Source organism: Mastigoproctus giganteus, chromosome 9, assembly GCF_048544385.1.
Source record: "Mastigoproctus giganteus isolate SK-2022 chromosome 9, ASM4854438v1, whole genome shotgun sequence".
Classification (NCBI taxonomy): Eukaryota; Metazoa; Arthropoda; class Arachnida; order Uropygi; family Thelyphonidae; genus Mastigoproctus; species Mastigoproctus giganteus.
The window spans coordinates 185,284-207,789 of NC_143583.1; the positions used below are offsets into that span (position 1 = coordinate 185,284).

A 22,506-nucleotide genomic window follows, 5' to 3' on the forward strand; every position below is an offset into this window, starting at 1 on the left:
AAGCCATGCATAGTCCTTCAAGTCTTGAGTTAATACACAGGGCTTTTAACATATAATCCCTCCTATCGTGTCTGGGCAGAATTGCAGACAAATAGACATTGTAGCCTAGCTCGCGGCATTTCCTCAGCATGGTCCTGTATTTTTCCAACAAATCGTCAGATCGTGTACGTTTAATATCGTTTGTCCCCACATGAATAATAATATTTTCTTTACCCCCTTTAAAATCTGACAATCTGTTGGTGACATCATAAATAGTTGCTCCCGGCTGACATACCATCTATCATTATTCTACTCCATGTATCATTATTACAAAATATATTCGACAGCCCTGACAATGGAGTCTCTTAAACAAAACAAAGTCCTTTTTAACCAGAGTAGTTTACACATGGTTTTTCTATTTTGAGGCACTAATCGTTAATTAAGACTCCAGCAATCTCACTTCGTAGATTGCTGGAGCCTTGATTCCTTGATGAGCTCCCAGATGCATTATTCTCGAGGGCAAGCACCCGTTTTTTCAGGGACTCAAATTGTTCCCTCAGTGCACCAAATTGTAATTTAAGATCGGTGCACTCCTTACAATGATCACAAAGAAAAGAAACCCCGGTATGCTATGATTAGTCACCAGGTCGACCTTGGAAAACATTCCACAGGTTCCGCAACGGATTAAGTCATGACTCACCCGTAAATCGCCATCGGCTATTTCAGAGTGAGTCATGATACCCTGTGACGTGTTTAAGCAGATCTCATAACGATGATTATAAAATTAGCTAAATATGAATGAAAATTAACATTAAAAATTTATATCTATAATATTAAAAATTAAACTGTTAGAGGAAAACCTATAACAAAATAATCCAACAATATCTAAATAAATCAAATATTGAAAAGCAATAATCAACAGTAATCCAATCCACCTAACTGAGTAGCCCTAACAAAGTGCTTCAGCTCACCTCGAATGCTAACGGTCGAATCTATTTATGCCCTCCCACCCGATTATTCTGAGCGAGAGAAAGAATCCCACCAGCATTCAGCATGCTCAAACCATTCAAGGCTTTATGCACCACAATCAGATCACCTCACAGGTGCCTAGTCTCCAAACACTGTAATTGGCAAAATTTAAGCCTTTCTTTGTGAGAGTAACCCTTTATTCCGTTCACTAATCTTGTTGTCCTTCTCTCTACTCGTTCCAAGAGCTGTACATCCTTCTTAAAATGAGGCCTCCAGACCTAGATACAGTACTCAAGGAGAGGCTTGACCACTGCCTTATACAAGGGGATAATCACCTCCTTATCACAGCTAGAAAAATTCCTGTATATCGTTGGGAAGACACCATCAGCTACTCTTTCAGACCGTCTCCACTGCTCAGAAAGCTTCATATCTAATTGCTCAATTACCCCATATCCTGTTCACTCTCTACCATTGTCAGTGTAGTTCCACACAATTGATACGTTACTCTGGAGTTACTGCTTCCCATATGCAGTACTTAGTGGGGAACAGGAATCCTGTGTGTTATCAGACACTGAGCCTAAAACACTGATGGATCCAATATTTTTCTAATACAGAAGATTTAGGAGCAGTCCGGTTGGCCTGCCTCCCTAATATCCACTCATGCACACCTTCTCGATGGTAAGCCATGTTACGTCACTTAGGTGGCAACGAACGTGTAGAGGGGTTCTCTTCAAGAAACCTGGTCAGCGTGAAGAGGAAAAGACCAAACCCTCCAGCATATGATAGCACGACAAAAACATTTGGCCCTCAGTCCCCAGCAGCTTTAACTCCCCCTCTTACGGCAGCGAGAGGATCGTAGTGGAAGCAGAGCGTGCTACGAATCTCTGGGTACGACCAGGCTGCCATGCACGGAAACTGAACATGGCCTGTTATAACGTAAGATCACTCATCGGTGAAGACAGGATGTCTTCACCGATGAGTGATCTTACGATGAGTTGTGTTGGGGTTTCTGGTCCATAAAGATTTTAAAAACAACATTTTTGAATTCAAAAGTACATCCCGAAGGGTGCCAAGACTAATACTCAAGATTTCTAAGAGATACAAGCTAAAGGTTATAATGATTTATGCGCCAACATCGAGCCATGATGTTGAAGAGGTTGAAGAAATGTACATCGAAACTGAGTCTTCATTTTCGATGTACATCGAAATTGAGTCTTCAGGATGAGCAGAAAACCCACTACACTATTATATTGGGGGACCTAAATGCTAAAGTTGGAAAAAGACAAAACAGCGCAGAAAGGGGGAACTATAGGAAATTTTGGAATAGGTGAAAGACTTGTGGAATTCGCAGAATCTCAAGGACTGTCAGTAATGAACACTTTTTTCAAGAAAAGGGTGAACAGGAAGTGGACATGGAAGAGTCCAAATGGATTAACTACTAATGAAATCGACTTCATCCTCACTATAATAGAAGATATATTGTGAATGATGTTACCGTTCTGAATAAGGTAAATGTTGGAAGTGATTACAGAATGGTCAGATATACACTTGATATGGATGTAGGAAAGGAAAGGAAAAAACTGACTCGAACAAAGGTATTTGAGATAATAGAAGGGGAGAAAGAGCAGTGTGTACTGGAACTTAAGAACAAGTATGAGCTTCTGCAAACTGCTGAGGACCAAGATATCGACGAGGAATGTTACAACTTTTTGAAAGTGATAAAGCCCAAGAAACCTACAGGGAAAAAGAAATCCAAAGAAGAAAAAATTAGACAAGAAACACTTGTAATCATGAATCGAAGACGACAAACTAAAAGCAAGAAAAATACTGACAGGGAGAATATTGAGTATACTGAGTTATGCAAAGCGATTAGAAAGAGACTCAGAGAGGACATAAAAAAGATTTAACACAAGAAAAGTAGAACAAGCATTAATGAAAAACAAAGGATTTAAATCAGCAGCCATGAGCAGTAATACAGAAAGACAAATGATACTGAAACTGAAGAATAGCGATGGTGTACTTATAAACAGCAGAGAAGGCATAATTCAAATAGCAGAAGACCATTTTGAGAATTATACAAGGAGCGAGGGAATGATGCCAGCAGTGGGAAAGATGGATTGCAAAGTAGCAACACATACGACATACCCGATATTCTTCCTGATGAGGTAGAATATGCATTGAAGAAAATGAAGAATCAGAAAGCCCCGGGGGAAGATGAAGTTGTTAAAATTGTGAGGAAGCGACATAACACAAAAACTGGCAAGGCTCTTCACAAAGTTCATTAGAAAAGGTGTGACGCCTAAGCAGTGGAATAATACAATCATAGTTTTGCTGCATAAGAAAGGAGATAAATCAGAAATTGGAAATTATAGAACAATTCGCTTGTTATCCCACATCTACCAGTTGCTCACAAAGGTCATTACTGACAGATGAGAAAGAATACTTGACGAGAATTAAACGAAAAAGCAATTTGGCTTTCGGAGAGGATTCTCAACTATGGATCACCTTCACGTAATATCACAGCTAATGGAGAAAGCAAATGAATATAAAAAAATACCATTATGCCTGGCATTTGTGGATTATGAAAAGGCATTTTACGCCATACAGCATAAGGCAATGTTTATTATGATTTTGAAGAAAATATATGAATGCTACCTCCTTTATTAGACTAGACAAAGAAAGTAGGAAATTTAAAATTGAGAAAGGAGTTCGAGAAGGAGACACAATATCTCCGAAGCTGTTTACTGCTGCCCTTGAGGAAGCTTTCAGAAGATTAGACTGGTCGCAGAAAGGAGTCAATGTGAACGGAGAGTACCTAAACCATTTACGACATTGTGGTCATAAGCCAAGATCCCAAAGAATTAGAGGAAAATCTTAATCAGTTATGCACAGCTAGTAAGGATTTTGAGCTAAAGATGAATATGGCTAAAACAAAAGTAATGATGAACAAGTTAGTAAGGATTTTGAGCTAAAGTTGAATATGGCTAAAACAAAAGTAATGATGAACAAGTTAGTAAGGATTTTGAGCTAAAGTTGAATATGGCTAAAACAAAAGTAATGATGAACAAGTATGCCACAGAAAGGGAAATAATGATTGAAGGAGCGGTAATTGAAAAGGTGGAGTCATATACTTATCTGGGACAAGTTATTAGCTGTAATAATGATAAATGGTTGGAAGTCAAGAGAAGAATAAATTTTGGATGGATAGTATTCAGGAAATATTGTCACATACTGAAGAGCAATATCCCAGTTTGTGTGAAACGTAAAATAATGAATCAATGTATACTCCCCACCATGACTTATGGAAGTGAAACTTGGGCACTAAACAAAAGAATGAAAGAGAATGTGAGAACTACACAGCGAAAATGGAACGAATCATATTGGGAATCAGGCTGTTAGATAAGAAGAGAAACACATGGATTAGGTAGCAAACTCAAGTAAAGGACATTCTTATCAAAACTAAAGAACTAAAATGGTCTTGGGGAGGACACAGCTCGAAGACATGATGACAGATGGACTAAGAAAATAACAGAATGGTACCCAAGAGGAGCTAGAAGAAAACCTGGAAGACAAAGGCGGAGATGGATAGATGAAATTCATGAGTTTGTGGGTAGTAAATGGATGGCCAGTGCTCAAAACAGAAGGAACTGGAAAGTTGCTGGAGAGGCCTTCATCCTGCAGTGGATTGAAAATGGCTGATGATGATGATGATGATGATGATGATATGCAGTACTTTACATTTGTCAATGTTTAACTACAGTTGCCACTACTCAGCATATCTGCTCAAGTTTTCTAGATCCTGTTGCATGAGCATACTGTCATTAACAATCCTGCCAACATTTGTATTATCTGTTAACTTGGAAATAAAGCCTGATATACCATCATCGATATCACTAATGAAGACAGAAAAAAAAAAAGGATTCAATCCTGAAGCCTGTGGGACTCCACTAATAACATTAGTCTACGAAGAGCAGTGTCCATTGATTACCACCTTCTGTCTTCTCTCACTCAACCATACCTGTATCCATAGCAGCAAATTGCCCCCAATGTCACACTACTCCAATTTGTGGAGCAGTCTTCCCTATTCAACAGTATCGAAAACCTTTCTAAGATCCAAATATATGAGATGAAAATTATTCTTTGCATCCAGTTCCTTTGTGACTTCATCATAGTATCCAATAAAATTGGTCAGATAAGTCTTCCCCTTAACCAACTACTCATTGTGTCCTAGCTATAAGTGAAGTCTTGTTTAGTTTATCCTGCAATGCTTCTTTAATCAGTGCGTCCATTAATTTACCTGGAACAGAAGTTAAACTAACAGATCTCTAATTACCTGTGTCTCACTTTGTTCTTGCATTCTGAATTGTGTTCACTTATGCACATCTCCAGTACATGGGTACTTCCCCTGAGTCCAAAGATTCACTCATAATTATGACTGGCCACCCCACAAATTCCATTCAATCTCTCGGAAATTAAAATCTCCCATTATAAGACTCTCTGATTTACTAGCCCATTCTATTTCTCTTCCCAATTGCTCATTATACTCATCTGATTCATTAGACTTAAAACATATACCTACTCTCATTTTGATTTTCCCAGTGCTTGTGTCAGACCAAACAGACTCAAAATTGCATTGTCCACTAACATGAATTGGTTGCACATCCTTAGATTTTACGTGTTTCTTAACTAACAGCATAACCCTTCCTCCCTTCCTATCCTGTCTATCCGTTCTGTACACATTGTCCTCCCCAAATTCCAGTTATATAATCCTAATGTCTGTGTGACACCACGACTCTGATACCTCAACAATATCTGTCTTTGATGTCTTGACTAGCACTTCAAGCTCATCATATTTATTAACTATACTCCTGGCATTGGTTTACACTCAAGTGTACATGCACCTGTTTCTACTCTTAGTTACCCTAACACAGCCCATGTATTTATTTGTTCCACAATGACCCCCAGAAGTCCTGGAAATTCCCATTGCCTTGCTTTCCAGGCTGCTGCTGTATTGCATTTCAATAAAAGCAGTGCAAGAATCATTTTCACCTCTTCCAGCGGCTATTATTAATCTTTTACAATGTGAATCCCCCCAAGCTAGCAATTTTGCTACCCAGCTTACTCTGCCTCGATAGCATCAGCAAATATTCTTGCACCCTTTCTATTTAAGTGTATCCCATTCCTGTGGAAGCAGTCTCTTCTGTTCAAAAGTACAGACTAGGTTGTGAAAAAATTTACTATATCCCAGTGACTGTGACTGGACTGTTTTAAAAACGTTTACTAATTTACTACGTGAGGATTTAGCGACTGAAGTGAAAATTTGACATTTTAACACTAAAAGTAGAACGCAATTTAGGAATGTTCGTAACAATATGACTGACTCCCACGATATGATACTACGGACTACTGATTCTTTAACACACAATCAAAATACTGACTGCCACGATATAAACTCTTATTATTTTTGGTTATTACAGAATTACCAGAGCGAAACGGTGACAAAATAAGTAATGAAGAATTTAACTTTAATTGGAAGACACACATATATTAAATTAGATACTTACAAAAGCTTTCGGTTAGTTTGCTCACCTTCATCAGTCAAACTGATAGTTAAGAGTGTGGAACATGAGGGCGTGTTCTGCCAGTCATGTATATGAAATGCGTCCTTAATTGTTGGATGTTGCAGCCTGTGATTGTGACGCATGTTGCCAACGTTTGTCTTCCATCAAAATGGTTGCTTCAATGATAGGGTGGACACGACATCCACTGCTCCTGTTGCCTGAGGTATTGGAGCATATGAGGTTCAACGACTCCAACCCGGCGCACCGCCGGTAGTGGGGGGACCTATCTACAATCACGACACCGCGGTGTGGGTCAATGTCGTGGTGGGTTAACCAGAAGTGTTCGGCAATGGCCGAGTGTTCTATGTACGCTAAGCAGATGACTCTTTCGTGTTCCGAAAGACATTTTCCGAGCCGTCTCACAGTTTCCACAATATTCCCACAATTTGCCGTGTCTGCACTGGCTGCTGCATTGGGGAAACTGGGAGGCGGCACGGAAAATGTATTTCGGAACACTACGGAGCCATCCGCTTAGCGGACATAGAACAAAAGCTGCTCCCACTTCACCCCACCATTCGTTCAAAATGCCTGTCCACTTTAGCCTTTAATTTATTAGCATCCAAAACAAAAGATGGAAGCCTGTTCCACCAACCAACTATCAGTTGACTAAAGGCAAATTTCCGCACATCTATTCCACAAATATCTTTCTTCAATTTGAAACTGTACCTCTTCAGATTCTTAGTCTGAGCAAGAGGAAGAATACCATCAGCATTTAGCTTATCCAACCCATTCAAAGCCTTATACACCTCAATCAGATCACCTCGCAGGTACCTACACTCTAAACGCTGCAATTTGCAGAACTTAAGCTTTCTTGTTAAGAGCACCCCATTGTTCCCCCTCACCAACCTTGTTGACCTGCTTTGTACTCGTTCTAACAACTCTACATCCTTCCTAAAATGAGGCCTGCAGACCTGTACACAGTACTCTCGGTGTGGCCTGATTATTGCCTTGTATAACAGGATAATCACATCCCTGTCCACGCTAGTAAAATATTGCTATATATCATTACCGGCAACCGTCCGCAACCCTCAGCGAATTTCATATTTCACTGCACAATTACCCCCAGTTCTTTTTCACTTTCGACTTCCTGCTGTGTAGCACCATAGAGTTGATATGTTTCTCTTCGATTTTCACTACCCGTATGCTTTTGCATTGTCAATGTTAAACTCCAGTTGCCACTTCTCAGCCCATTTTGCCAACTTATCTAGATCCAGTTCGAGTAGCATACCCTCTTTACTGTCGTTAACAACCCTGCCAACCTTTGTATCATCAGCAAACTTGGACATTAAATCTGATATACCTTCATCAATATCATTGATAAATATACAAAACAACAAAGGACCCATCATCGAACCCTGGGGAACTCCACTAACAACATTTGTGTACGAAGAGCAGTGTCAATTGATTACCACTCTGCGTCTCCTGCTCAACCATCCCTTAATCCATTGTAGGAACTTACCTTTAATGCCATCCCTCTCCAATTTGTTGAGCAGTCTTCCGTGTGCAACAGTATCAAAAGCTTTCCTGAAATCCAAGAATAGGATATCGAAATTATTTTTGGCATTCCGTTCTTTGTGACTACATCATAGTATCCAATTAAACTGGTCAGACACGACCTCCTTATTACAAACCCATGCTGTGTCTTCACTATTACTGCAGTCTTGTCTAGACGATCCTTCAATGCTTCTTTAACCAATGATTCCATTATTTTCCCCGGAACACAAGTTATACTAACAGGTCTGTAGTTACTTGTGAAACTTTAAACCCCCTTTGTGACTAGTGATATATTTGCAGATCTCCAGTCCATGGATACCTCCACGGAGTCCAAGGAAGCTCTCATAATTATGTCTATAGGGTTGCTTTGGTCCCTCCTTTAATACCACTGCTTCCTTTGTTGCCTCCTTTAATATAACAGGATAGATGTGGCCCACCCCATGTGCTTTCCGTATGTTTAATTTCAACAATTTCTCCTCCAATTTGATCTGAGTTATTACAAAATCAATTAGCTCCCTGTTAGCGTTTGATAAACTTCTGGCACTCCTCTCATTGAATGACTCCTCATGTGTGAATGTAGATGCAAAATCCTCATTTAGATTTTCAGCTTCCTGAGTATCATCATCAATAGTCAACCCATCTATGTTAAGTTGTCTAATTTGATTCATCCCTTTCCTTCTAGAGTTTACACAAGTAAAGAACTCTTTGCTGTTTCTCATTACATCCTTTGCCAAAAATTTCTCGTATTCTGCCTTCGTCTGCCTAACGTCCTTTGTGACTTTATTATAGACCCGTTTATACCTGCCATAGGCTTCAGTGTCATCTGATACTTTATATGCATCCTATATATTCTTCTTCTCTGCCGTGAGTCTCATAATTCATCTGACATCCATTTAGGCCTAAATCTTGAACAGTATTTCTTAGTTGGAATGAAAAGCCTAGTACTCTCCAACATTAATTCCCTCAAGGTTTCCCATTTAGAATTCAACGTTGCTCACATCATCACTTGAATCATCATTGAATTGCACTTGATTGCACTGTACAGAATTTAAGAAATGTCTGAGACCACTGTAGTCATCTTTACTTAAGTAGAAGCCCTTCACTTTAGCCTTGATGGTAGTTACATCGTTAAGTAATTCCCATATCAGTACTTTGTGATCGCTGTCACCCAGTGACTCCTTTATCTGCAAATTCTTAATGCATGAATAATCACTGCTGATAGATCACGAGTATTGCTCCCTCTGTTTGCCTGTCTAACATGTTGCTGTAGAAATCAGTCATCTGAAATCTTGCTAGTGTGAGAGTGACCAATCCCCAAGTTCTAGTCAATATCTTGAAAGTTGAAATCAACCGTTATAAGACATTCTGATTTACTGGCCCAATGTATTTCTCTGCACAATTGTTCATTATACTAATCAGATTCATTAGGCCTATAACACACCTACTCTCATTTTTCCTTTTCCAGTGCTTATTTCAAACCAAACAGACTGAACACTGCATTATCCACCAACATCAATTGGATGCACTTCCTTAGATTTTATGTGTTTCTTAACTAACAGCATAACCCCTTCTCTCTTCCTGTCCTGTCTATCCTCCCTGTACACATTGTACTCCCCAAATTCAAATTCTGCCCTGCTTATATCTATGTGACACCACGTCTCTGACATCGAAACAATATCCGGCTTTGATGTCTTGATTATCTCTCCTAGCTCATCAAATTTATTAACTAAACTTCTAGCATTGGTGTACATGCAAGAATACATGCATCTGTTCCTTCTCTTAGTTACCCTAACACAGCCCATGTATTCAATTGTTCCACTGACTCTCAGAAGTCTTGGAAATGTCCATTACCTTGCTTTCCAGTCTGCCGCTCATTCTAATAGAAGCAGTGCAGGAATCACTTTTGCCTCTGTCTGCAGCCACTGTTAACCTTTTATTCCGTGATTTCCCCCCCCCAAGCTATCGGGTTTCCGACCCACCTAACATTGCCTCGATAGCATCAGCAAATATTCTTGCACCCTTTCTATTTAAGTGTATCCCATCCCTGTAGAAGCAATCTCTCCTGTTAACAAGTACAGTCCAGGCTGAAAAAAATTCTACCCCTTGAGCCTTGCACAATCTTTCCAGTGCCGAATTGATCGACAAGGCTCTCACCATATACTCCCTCCTATCGTGTCTGGGCAGAATTGCAGATACTTTCAAATTTAACCCTAATTCACAGTTTTTTTTCAACAGTGACCTGTACACTTAGAAGTTATAGTATGTCTTAAAGTATTGTTTTATTCAATTAAATTTAATAAAATCAAGGTTAGTTCTGAAAAATTAAGCCCTTGCTATTTTTTGAATTCAGTGACCTGTACTTGTTGAGTAAATCTGCATATCTCCTATTCTTAATGACATTAGTTCCAACCTGTAAACAATATCACCTTTTGTGCTCTTAAAAGATATCTGCTCTACAACGTCATCAACCTTTGCCCCTGGCAGACATACCCTGGTCCTGTTCCACGTATCCTTCTTCCATAGTATATTATCTGTTTCCCTGACAATAGAGCCACCAACAATAACTAGTTCCTGTGGGACCTGCGCATTCTACTTTGGAGATTGCGCTGTGTTTTCTGATGCCCAGGAGTGAGCTCTGGCGTGGAGTTCGGCAGCTGAGAGCTTGACGGGCCCCTCATATTAATTTCTTCGAGTGAATTTACCGTACACCTCAAGCTCTCCTAGACGCCCATCAGAACGATGATTGGCGCCTAATTTCTGGATACTCTCGGACGCACACACAACGACATCCTCCTTAGCTAGATCATTTCCTGTTTTAGAAAGGTCAGCAAACATTTCACTTTCTTAGATGTGAAATGTTTGCCGACCTTTCTAAAATAAAATAATAACATTTATTTATTATTATTATTATTTTATTTTATTATATATTTTTAAAATTTTCTTTTAATTTTTTTTATTTATTTTATTATTTTTTTATTTCATTTTTTTAATTAATTAATTTTATTTTAAAAAAATATATATTTATTTATTAATTTTGCCGGCACTAGGGATTGGGCGACCTGGGTATGGGGTGTTGTCACCCACCTGTATAGCACTACCTCAGGTGGGTGCAGGGTTGGTGTCAATTCGCACGATGAAAATGTTAGTAGACCCAGGTTGGAAAACGTGCCTGGAACGGGCGCCAGGAAGCAGCCGCCCAGGGGTGATTGTTTCCTGGTGGTGAGGTGGCCTAAATATAATGTTCGGGCCACCTGCAATACTCAAGTACATGTTTGATTATAGTTCTAGGTGGATTTCGACGAGAGTCTTGGGGCCACCAATAGAACAGAAACAAAGATGAAGATGATGATGAAACATTTCACATTTCGCACATTTTTTGAGATTGTGATGCATTGGAGAATCGCCCCCTTCATTTCTCCAACGAGTCACCGCACTCTTGCTTCGCAGCTCTAGTTTGGGTCATGATTTCCGTTTAAATACAATTTAATTAACAATGAATTTTAATAAGATTAATATTATTTTTGATTAATTGATAATACTATAATAAGCTAACAGATTCCTAATACAATGCTTCGTATTACGCTATCAGTTCGAGATTTTATATATATAATGTATATATACACAGGGTTGATTCAGCCTTTTGATAACGATTTTGACATTAATCCTGCTTGTGATATATAGCAGCAATGTAATTTTTTATTTTCCCAAAGGCGCTGTCCCAAACCTTATGAACAGGTGTATCAGTTGTAGAAGTTGTTTTAATGTCGACATGCCTCAAAAATTAGACCCATGGTTGGAAGGTTACATAACCGCACTTTCCGAAGAAGGGTACAGTTATGCGAAAATTATTGATAAGTGCAAGTCGAAAAATTTTAGTGTACCGAAGTTCGGTATCCATAAGGTTTTTAATGGCAAAGGAAAATTCCGCGAAGCTGATACAAGTGGGCAGAAAACAGCGCAGAAACTGCAACCTGCTCCAAGTCGAACGAGGGAGGTAGTACGAAAAGTGCAGTCGCTCGTTGTCGGTGAAAAAAAGAAAACCCAAAGAGCTATAGTGTCACGTGTGGGGACATCTCAGTCAAGCCTCTGTCGCAAAATAAACGAAAATTTGCAACTGGAAAAGCACAAGGCCCTCGTACACCAGGTAGGAACAAGGCACATTGCAGAGCGGCGGGTCAATGCTAGAAAATTCTACAAATATTATCCGGCAGCTGGTGGAAATTCATAGCAACGTTGGAAGAAGCGTGGGTGCATCTCTCCTACTGCAACAAAATACGAGCAATTTATTACCGTCCACAGAGTGACAAGGCCTTTCCAAAATGGGCGCATCAGTGCAAGGAACGTTTTGGCCTAGGTTTAATGGTTGTAGCCAGTTTTTGTTGTAACGATAGATTTGAGTTGCGTAGACTCGCTAAAAATGTGAAGGCCAGCTCAATGTATCACCAGACTGAAGTTCTACAGCCGTTGTTTGAACGTGAAATACCCACATTGTACAATTCGGACGCTGGAAGGATCTGGGATAAAGTGTCCAGCCACAGTCACGTTCCAGCTGTGCTCTTTTGCGGATAATGGAAGCGGTGACAGGTATTAGTTCGATCTCGTTTGAAGATATACCTGTTAAATCACCTAACACCGCACCCATGGATTTTTGCGCATTCGGACTTTTGAAAAGAGCTCTCGGAAACCGCAGCCCCAGAACTGTTGAAGTTTTGTGGAAAGTCTGCCGGCAGGAATGGAACAAGATCGACTTGGCAGTTTTGCAGCGGGCTTTACTTCAATAGAAATTGCGATGCCGTGCGAGTCCATGAGCAGTGAAAACAAATAGAACAGAAAAGGTGGTGGCGGCACGGAATTTCGTAGTTTTTAAGGCCTGTCAAATCGTTATCAAAAGGCTGAATCAACCCTCCGTATATATATTAACCGATAATAAATATAAAATTAAAATCAAATTAAAACATTTAAATTAAAATCAATCAATAAATATATAAGTAATGATATTAAAAAAATAAAATAGATAAATAAACATGAAGTAGTCATTAGAGGCAGTAAAATACAAATCTTCCACATGATACCCAATATATTACGGAAATTACGTATTGAAAAATTAATACAAATGCCCGTAGTATGGCAAAATTACAGAGCGAAAATTTAACATAAACCTAGCAATTAATCGAAATGTGGAAGGTAGAGAAGGGGTAACAAGACAAACTATAGCCGAAAGCCTCCAAATAATTTAGAATATAATTTAAATCCAATTCAAATAAATCCATTTTAAAATTTAAAATATAGAACCAATTGTATAAAAATTTAGCAGCACCTTCCCTAGTAAGGTACCAGTTTTCTCGGAACTGGTACCTTACTTAAACTGGCCCCATATCGACAGAGGACCACGAAGCTAATAATAGTCATGGAACCGCTGCATTTCAATCGCTAGACCGTCGCATAGGTGAACCGATCAAGGACCTATCCACCCCCTCTTTCCCCCTATCGAGCCACAAATGCAGAGGATTTTTGCATAGCGGTGTTCCTTTTGCGGCGAAAAATAAACAATAGAACAGACTTGCACTCCAGAGCAAAGCCACACCACCGACATACTGAAAGCTTGGCCAGCTATAACCAGCTTATATAGACAGAGAAATAGAAAATTGGCATACACCAAACGTTATTCGTACACAATCTTCTCCCACTTTTAATATAGTGACATACTGGATTACAAAAATGTCACTAATCTTTCGTCATACACATTAACTCAACACGAAAGTTCTCTTTAGGGAAAGGTTTAAATTGTAATTTACCCCTCGTATACTTCCGAAGAAACAGTTAATAATGGACCTAGAATTTTGTCTTTGGTACATTCCTCACAAAGATGTTTTAATTCAACAATTTAATCGGATCATAAATAACCAGAACTGCCAGGTTTACAGAGATTAAATAGAAATGAGGCAACTGCAACACGTAAATTAAGGGAAAAAAAGGGTATTTTTATACACAAGGCCAATAAAGGGGATACGGTGATGATTTTGAATAAAACGGATTATTTAATAAATCGCAGACAAATCTATCAGATAGTTCAACCTATCAAGAGGTTGACACTTCCGTTTCTAACAGTGTAGTCAATAAGTAACAATCTAGTCAATGATTATAAAAAAAACACTTACGTTATATCGCAAAATGGATTACATTTCGATGGCACAATAAAAGCAACTGAAAACTAGAACGAATAATATACCTATACTTTTTGACAAGTGAAATAACATAAAACTGCACACTAAAGTAAGCCGCTTTAGGCTTAGTCTCGTGGCCAAACCGAAAATCTGTGTGTAAATCCTACCGTGAAATAAAATTCAATTTCCCCTCAATCAGTAATATCTATTTTAGGCAAACTGGTGCTATTAATGCTGCTAGTACATATTATTGTTCAATAAATCACAGATTATATCCAGAGCATTTTGGAAATAATCTGGGCCTGATTCTACCTATAGTCTTATAAAAACTCCGTTTTCATTTTTGGCTGCACTTTATATCTGCCGAAAACATTTGATAATGTTTTCGGCAGATATTAAGATATAGTATTGGAAACTATGATACTCTATATACTAATTTAAAGGACCGCAGAATTGGTGAAAAAATAGAACTATTTTACTAAACGTAATCTCACTATACACTAACGTGAATCTATATATGATATCGGTGTTTAGATACACCGTAGATAACTCTTAAGAAACTACAAAGTAGTTGTTGGAGGCATCATTTGCTCTTTCTCATATTGTGCTCTGATGATTGGCCAATAGCCATGAAACAGTGCTGTCTGGGTGGTGGTACTCAACTGAGAATAAGTAACAATAGTCTTCTCTATCAGTGAAGCGTTACTTATTCGAGGTAGTGCAATATCATGGCAACTCGTCGTGAAGGCAGAGCACAATATGAGAAACAGCAAATGATGCCTACAACAACTACTTTGTAGTTTCTTAAGAGTTATTTATGGTGTATCTAAACACCGATATCATATATAGATACGAAACTCTTAAAGTATTATGCCTTGTGCATTTATTTATTTTAAATACTAACGTTAATGTATTGTATTATATGCTCTGGATATAATCTGTGAATAATATGTACAATATTATTTATAATATGTACAATCATATGTACAATATTATTTATAATATGTACAATCATATGTACAATAATAATTGAGCAATAATATGTACTATCAACATTAATAGTACCAGGTTTCCTAAAAAAGATATTATTGATTGAAGCAAATTGCATTTTTTTCAGGGTAAGATTTATACACAGATTTTCGGTTTGCCCATGAGCCTAAGCGGCTTAACTGAGAAGATTTACCTAGACAGAATTGAAAATATGTACTTCACACCGTTTTCACCGAATTTACATTTTATGGTAGCTACCTCGACCATGTTCTCATTATTATGGATCGCAACACTGCAAACGAGGTTTTACAAACCATCAACAACATTCACAGGAAGAAAGTAGGACCATCAATTTCTTAAACTTCACGCTTAAAAGGGAGGGCGGAAACATAAGTTTTAGTATTTGTCGTAAGCCGACAAATCAGGGGATGTTTTTTTCACCACAGTAGTTATCACCCATATTCACAAAAAAAGGGGTCCAACGTGTTGAACCAATTCTTAAATGCGTATAAACTTTGAATACACAACTTGCCGTACAGACAGAAACAGAAGAAATGACAAAAAAGTTTCTAAATAGTGTACCTTCTTGCCCCTCTAGCAGTATTACATTGGAAACTAAAGATAAAATAATTAACACCAGATATGATAACAGGATCAATAAAAAATACTTGATTCATCATCATCATCATCATCGGCCATTTTCAATCCACTGCAGGATGAAGGCCTCTCCAGCAACTTTCCAGTTCTTTCTGTTTTGAGCACTGGCCATCCATTTACTACTCAAAAACTCATGAATTTCATCTATCCATCTCCGCCTTTGTCTTCCAGGTTTTCTTCTAGCTCCTCTTGGGTACCATTCTGTTATTTTCTTAGTCCATCTGTCATCATGTCTTCGAGCTATGTGTCCTGCCCAAGACCATTTTAGTTCTTTAGTTTTGATAAGAATGTCCTTTACTTGAGTTTGCTGCCTAATCCATGTGTTTCTCTTCTTATCTAACAGTCTGATTCACAATATAATTCGTTCCATTCTTCGCTGTGTAGTTCTTAGCTTCTCTTCCATTCTTTTGGTGAGTGCCCAAGTTTCACTTCCATAAGTCATGGTGGGGAGTATACATTGATTCATTATTTTACGTTTCAGACAAACTGGGATATTGCTCTTCAGTATGTGACTATATTTCCTGAATGCTATCCATCCAAAATTTATTCTTCTCTTGACTTCCAGCCATTTATCATTATTCCAGCTAATAACTTGTCCCAGATAAGTATATGACTCCACCTTTTCAATTACTGCTCCTTCAATCATTATTTCCCTTTCCGTGGCATACTTGTTCATCATTACTTTTGTTTTAGCCATATTCATCTTTAGTCCAAAATCCTTACTAACTGTGCATAACTGATTAAGATTTTCCTCTAATTCTTTGGGATCGTGGCTTATGACCACAATGTCATCTGCAAATCGTAAATGGTTTAGGTACTCTCCGTTCACATTGACTCCTTTCTGCGACCAGTCTAATCTTCTGAAAGCTTCCTCAAGGGCAGCAGTAAACAGCTTCGGAGATATTGTGTCTCCTTGTCGAACTCCTTTCTCGATTTTAAATTTGCTACTGTCTTTGTCTAGTCTAATAAAGGATGTAGCACTCTCATATATTTTCTTCAAAATCATAATATATGGAGTATCTATGCCTTGTCTTTCCAGTGCCTGAAACATTGCCTTATGCTGTATAGAGTCAAATGCCTTTTCATAATCCTCAAATGCCAGGCATAATGGTGTTTTATATTCATTTGCTTTCTCCATTAGCTGTGATATTACGTGAAGGTGATCCATAGTTGAGAATCCTGTCCTAAAGCCAGCTTGCTCTTTCGGTTGATTCTCATCAAGTATTCTTTCTAATCTGTTAGTAATGACCCTTGTGAACAACTTGTAGATGTGGGATAACAAGCTAATTGGTCTATAATTTCCAATTTCTGATTTATCTCCTTTCTTATGCAGCAAAACTATGATTGCATTATTCCACTGCTTAGGCATCACACCTTTTCTAATGCACTTTGTGAAGAGCCTTGCCAGTTTTTGTGTTATGTCTCTTCCTCCCAATGATTACAAGGTGTATTTAGTGGCAGACGGCACCAGGGGTTTCCCCCATCTCCACGTAGTTTTCATTGTGGGTGTACCAGTTCGCTAGAAATGCCAGAGATTTAAAGTGTATGGATATTGTATATGTGTAGTGTCTTTGCCGAGTTCATCTGGTCGTTTAGACGCTGGGCCCCTGCTGAGGCACAACGTTGACTGACCTTCGCCCCGTGGAGGCAGACCAGGAACCCAGTAGTTTTAGTTTCACTCTGGCAGGTCCCGCCACCTAATTTCCTGAGGTTTCAGTGTCTAGGACCTAAAAAAATAAATAAATAAATAATAAAAAATAAAATAAATAAATAAAAAATAAATAAAATAAAAAAATAAAATAAAATAAACATATTCTTATATTGTATGTATATATGTGTGTATACAAATACATATATGTAGTTGTATACTCTCAGTTTGCTCAGAACACACAGACGTACGTATATACACACAACGTGCATACACATACCAGCGTCAATCGTGGGAGTTGATGTCGATTGAGTTGATAGGCTGGGACGTGGGCGAAGATATTTTGGATGTGTTTAAATTTAGGCGTATGGGGGCTTCGCCTGCGTGAAGATAGAGAGGGGAAAGCTGAAGACTGGGTGGAGAAATACAGAAGTATTGGGCCAATAGGGAAGACAGCCCCAAGTTTCAGTGGGGCCGGCCCATGCCCAACCAGAGTAGAAATGAGGGTGGAGGGAACGAGAGAATCGTCCCCCAGGAAGTAGGGTTTAAAGGTGAAGGGGTCTAGGGCTGCTGTAAAGCTTTGAATGCTAGGCTGCGTTTGTTGTCTCATCCCTGTCCCCTTGATTCAGGTTGGGCCACTCATGGGGCAAGCCACGTCCTTTTTTTTTTAACCCTTCTTTTCTTTATCCCTTTTTCCGTTCATTTTCTTTTCTTCCGCAGTTTTCTCTGTCTTATGCGCTTTGTTTATGATACTGTATTATCAATCTCGATGTATGGCAATTAGCATTAGTAGAGGCATATGATACAAGAAAGCAAGCTTACGCAGCATCAGGCAAAAAAAAAAAAAAAAAAAAAAAAAAAACCACTCCCATTTCATCCCTCCGTTCGTTCGAAATACCTGTATATCCTTGAATTTATTTAGGCTATCAACTTCCACAACAAGGGATGGAAGTCTGTTCCACCAACCAACCACCCGCTGGCTAAAGGCAAATTTCCTCACGTCTAGCCTACATTTGTCTTTCCTCAATTTGAATTTATGCCCTCTCAGGTGATTATTCTGAGCAAGAGGACAAATCACATCCGCATTGAGCATGATCAAACCATTCAAGGCTTATACACCTCTAACAGATCACCCTTCTCCTTGTGAAGAGGTCCTGTGCGTACTAGGAAAGCGCTCGGTACTCCTCTTCCGTGTCAATGAAGTGAAGTTCAAGTCCTTTGGGGAGGTAATGGATTTTCGTGACGAGGGTGCATCTGAGATCTTCGTATTGTGGGCAGTTGTAAAGCAGGTGGTTCCAGTTTTCGACCCCCCCGTACGTGCAATTTGGGTCATCCGTGAGACCGAAGCCGAACAGTTTCTGGTTGAAGGGTCCATGTCCTGTGAGTAACGAGGTCAGGTGCAAGCCCAAGAAAAACCAGCCTGGTTGCCTTGGGTATGTTTGTTCAGTTCTGGCAATAATTTACGAGTAAGCTCGTCTTTTGTCGTCTCTGTCCATCTTTGCTGCCACTCTTGAAGGAGATAGGCCTGTAGTCGGGCTCTTTCCGTTTTTTTTTGATTGCTTGCTGGGTTGATTGTCAAGTTCTGATGATTTGCGGCCACTCCCTTTGCGTGCAGGTAGAGCAGACCTGCTTTCACAGCTTCAAAATCCAGGGGGAGCGTTCCAGCAAGCATCTGCAGCGCAGGTGTGCTTACCGTGCAGCAAGCTCGTGTGGTTGTCACTAGGATGGTCCTATGTCTCATGTCCAGGATTTTCTTGTTAGTTACTAGTGATGTTTTAGTGTACCATGCTGCAGCTGCGTAGGTTCCTGCTGGGATGAAAGTTGCCTCATAATATAGCATTTCGTATATTGAACACTGGTACAGGCAACTTAACAATCTTTTTAGATTGTTAAATTTTCTGTACAGAAATGAAATTAGTGGCTAAACCGACGCATCAATTACATTCGCTATTAAGTAATCACTCGGTATTATCTTCTTCCGAACAGTTACAAGACCTAGTTTACAACATTTCTTGTAGGGATTGTGACTCTGCTTTTAAATCTTAGGGTTAAACAACAGGCAGCATCTATTAGTGCATCGCATGCCAGTGATTCGGAACTAGCATTTGATGGTATAAATGCAAATCACACGTTTCTTTTTAATGAAGCTAAAATTCTGAATAATCAGCATAATTATACTAAATTGTTAATTGCCGAAACTTTAGAAATGAAACTACAAAGTAATTCTATAAACATTCGCCCACCATTTCTCGTATGTGATTCGTGGTCGTTGGAACGAATGCGAACTTAAGATTAATCTCCTATTAATAATATAACACACCTGCACAATATTCGTCAGTTTTATTCCAAACTGTGAGCACGACACAAGTCGAGAAGTTTTGGTCCATTTCAGGGAGGAAATTTTTAGTGGATTTTATACTTTTATTTTTCATCATATTTTAATCGTATTCAAATTTATATTTTTCACTTGGATTTTTTCTGACATAATGTCTTCCAAAACTAGAGGTTACATGGGGTTTAATATTTCTGGGGTCCGGTTAGCGTCTACGACTGGGATCCTGGGATATTTAATTACTCGTGGGCTGATGGAGAGGAACACATTTGGAGTTTTAAAATTATTTTAAATCATCATTTGTAATTTATTGGCATTCTAGGAGAGTTGGATAAGAAGTCCTATAGACGGAATGAAGATAATTCCTTTGTTTATTCTTGAATGTTAATATAACAAAGGATAAATTGAGCCTAGTGAAGCTCTTATTTAATTAATACAACATTTAAAAAAAAAGTACTTTTTGCTACATAATGGACTGACCACTATTGTAATCGAAACCCGCTAATACTATTATCGGGTCTCGATAACACAAGTTGTCTGTTCAACTTGTCGTAGTATCAAGTTTCGAGAGAACAGGTTTCCCATCATTATTTTTATACGATGTCAAGCAATATTTCCAAGAAACAATTTTGCAGTTTAAATAAGAACATTATTTGAAATGAAATGTTTATACTCAAAATAGTCACGTTCACGTGTTCTCCAATGAGAAACTTACCTTTTCTGCTGTCCTGTTTGCTCTTGAACTTCATTACCAGGACGACTATTAGGGCGAGGAGTACCAGTCCAACAACCACAGCAATAAGGACAACCAGGACAGGGCTGAAATTCATTTGCCACACATCGTCTGCGAGAAGTAAAATAACAATTTTTTTAGATACGGTATAATGGTTTTATCTGCAGAGTCGTAATTTTTAATAAACTGATTTTTGAGAATGAAAACAGAAACCGTACATCAATTGATTGGCGTGATATTGGATATCAAATCCAGGATTGCAATGCCTCTGAAGAATGGAAATAAGTTTCTTGTATATTTAAAACTATTTCTTCTACTTACATTTTGGCTGGGTTAGTCGGTCTGAGGCATAGATAGCAAAGTTACCCTCCCCCACTCCCAGAAACTGGGGTTTTTCGTCCAGCAAAACAGATAAATCAACCATAGAACACACACAATTAACAGACATAGACACACAGCATGGCAGATGAATTTAATTATTCGGGGGACTAAAAATGATTTTTTTTTTGTTTTTTTTTCATATTGGCTTACTATCTCACCATGCTATTCCATGGCAATTCCCGTGCCTCTCTTGAAAATACTGCCAATTTAGTCATGTCAGATCTCTCTGAAAGATCTACGATAAAAAAATTATCCAAGAAAACTAAAATGATGCTGGTTAATGGTTCATTTACTATTTCACGGCCACCAGTTGTGAAAGTTCAAAACAAATCATTGTCAATGGTTTCTTCCCTAAAATTTCTTGATCTGCTCATTGATAGTGAACTTCATTAAACACTTGGAACACCTCTCAGAGAAAGTCAAAAAAATTTTACTTTCTCATTTTTGTGCCTTTACAAAGAGTCTTGAGGTCTTGCTCTCTACGGTTGTAATATAAAGCTGTTTCTACAAATTTGCTCCAATAGCGCTGCAGCCTGGTTGTGGCATGTTTAAGTACAGACTAGACTTCATAGAATTCAACGTCAAATGCTGTCTGCCATTAGTTTATCGAACGCAATAGTCGAAATACTTCTTTTCTGCTGTAAACATTGTTCTCACCTAAACAAAATTTAGCGAATATTTAACACTACAGTGAAAGCTTTTTATTCCTTTCTATCCTGGGACGCATTACTTCACGTGTTTAATACCTACTCCTATTATATATTCGAAATTTTAATTTAATTTATTCTAACTTAGTTTCTAACTGATGACATGTGGGGTAGCCAGCGTAATTCATTTTATTTTCATTTTGATTATTTCCCTCAATTTCCAATTTCTTACACACGGAGTGTAAGAAATCGGAAGTTATCTTATACCATAAATACTTGAGAACAGATTTACGCAATACTTTTTATTACCCTCCATTGCAGTACAGACCTTCTACGATTATGTACCTACTCGACCTCAGTCAGTTATCCTCCTTTTAATCTTTGCATTTTACCTCTGTCGGGTCAGCCATGAAATAGGTAAGCTATACGATATATTTAAATTTAAAACCTTATCTTCAATATTGTACTTCCCGTTGTACCACGTGTTGTGTATATTTCATATCAGAAAGAGGGGCTGTACTTCTTCCCGTTTTACATGAGATTTCGGCGGCTGGCCCCAGAAGATGGTGCTGAAATCATATGACAATCGGCATTAAGTACTTGTAATTACTTATTATTATCATCTTGTCTTCTTTGTTCCCCGAAATTAAAAATTCAATTTAGTTCGCTTTTTAACCCTATCTACCTACCTTTGTACTCTCTACCTTTGTATCCAAATGGTCCTTGGGTTCATTCTGCTTAAATTTAGCAATGTCCCTGGTCCATAAACCATTAATTAATTAATAATATTTTATACCGTTAAATTCTTATAAAACGTTATTTAGCATTAGAATTTACATTAGCATACGATGCAAGAAAGCAAGCTTATGTAGCATCATACAAAATAAATAA

General features: G+C 38.4%; 1 protein-coding gene across 1 annotated transcript in view; it reads right to left on the minus strand.

The window, feature by feature from the left end:
- Positions 1–22,506, minus strand: part of LOC150080029 (kin of IRRE-like protein 3) — a 926,673-nt gene that overhangs the window by 104,746 nt on the left and 799,421 nt on the right. The window contains 1 exon segment of the mRNA XM_090381806.1: positions 20,570–20,698. Within this exon segment, the coding sequence (XP_090237932.1) occupies positions 20,570–20,698 (129 nt within the window).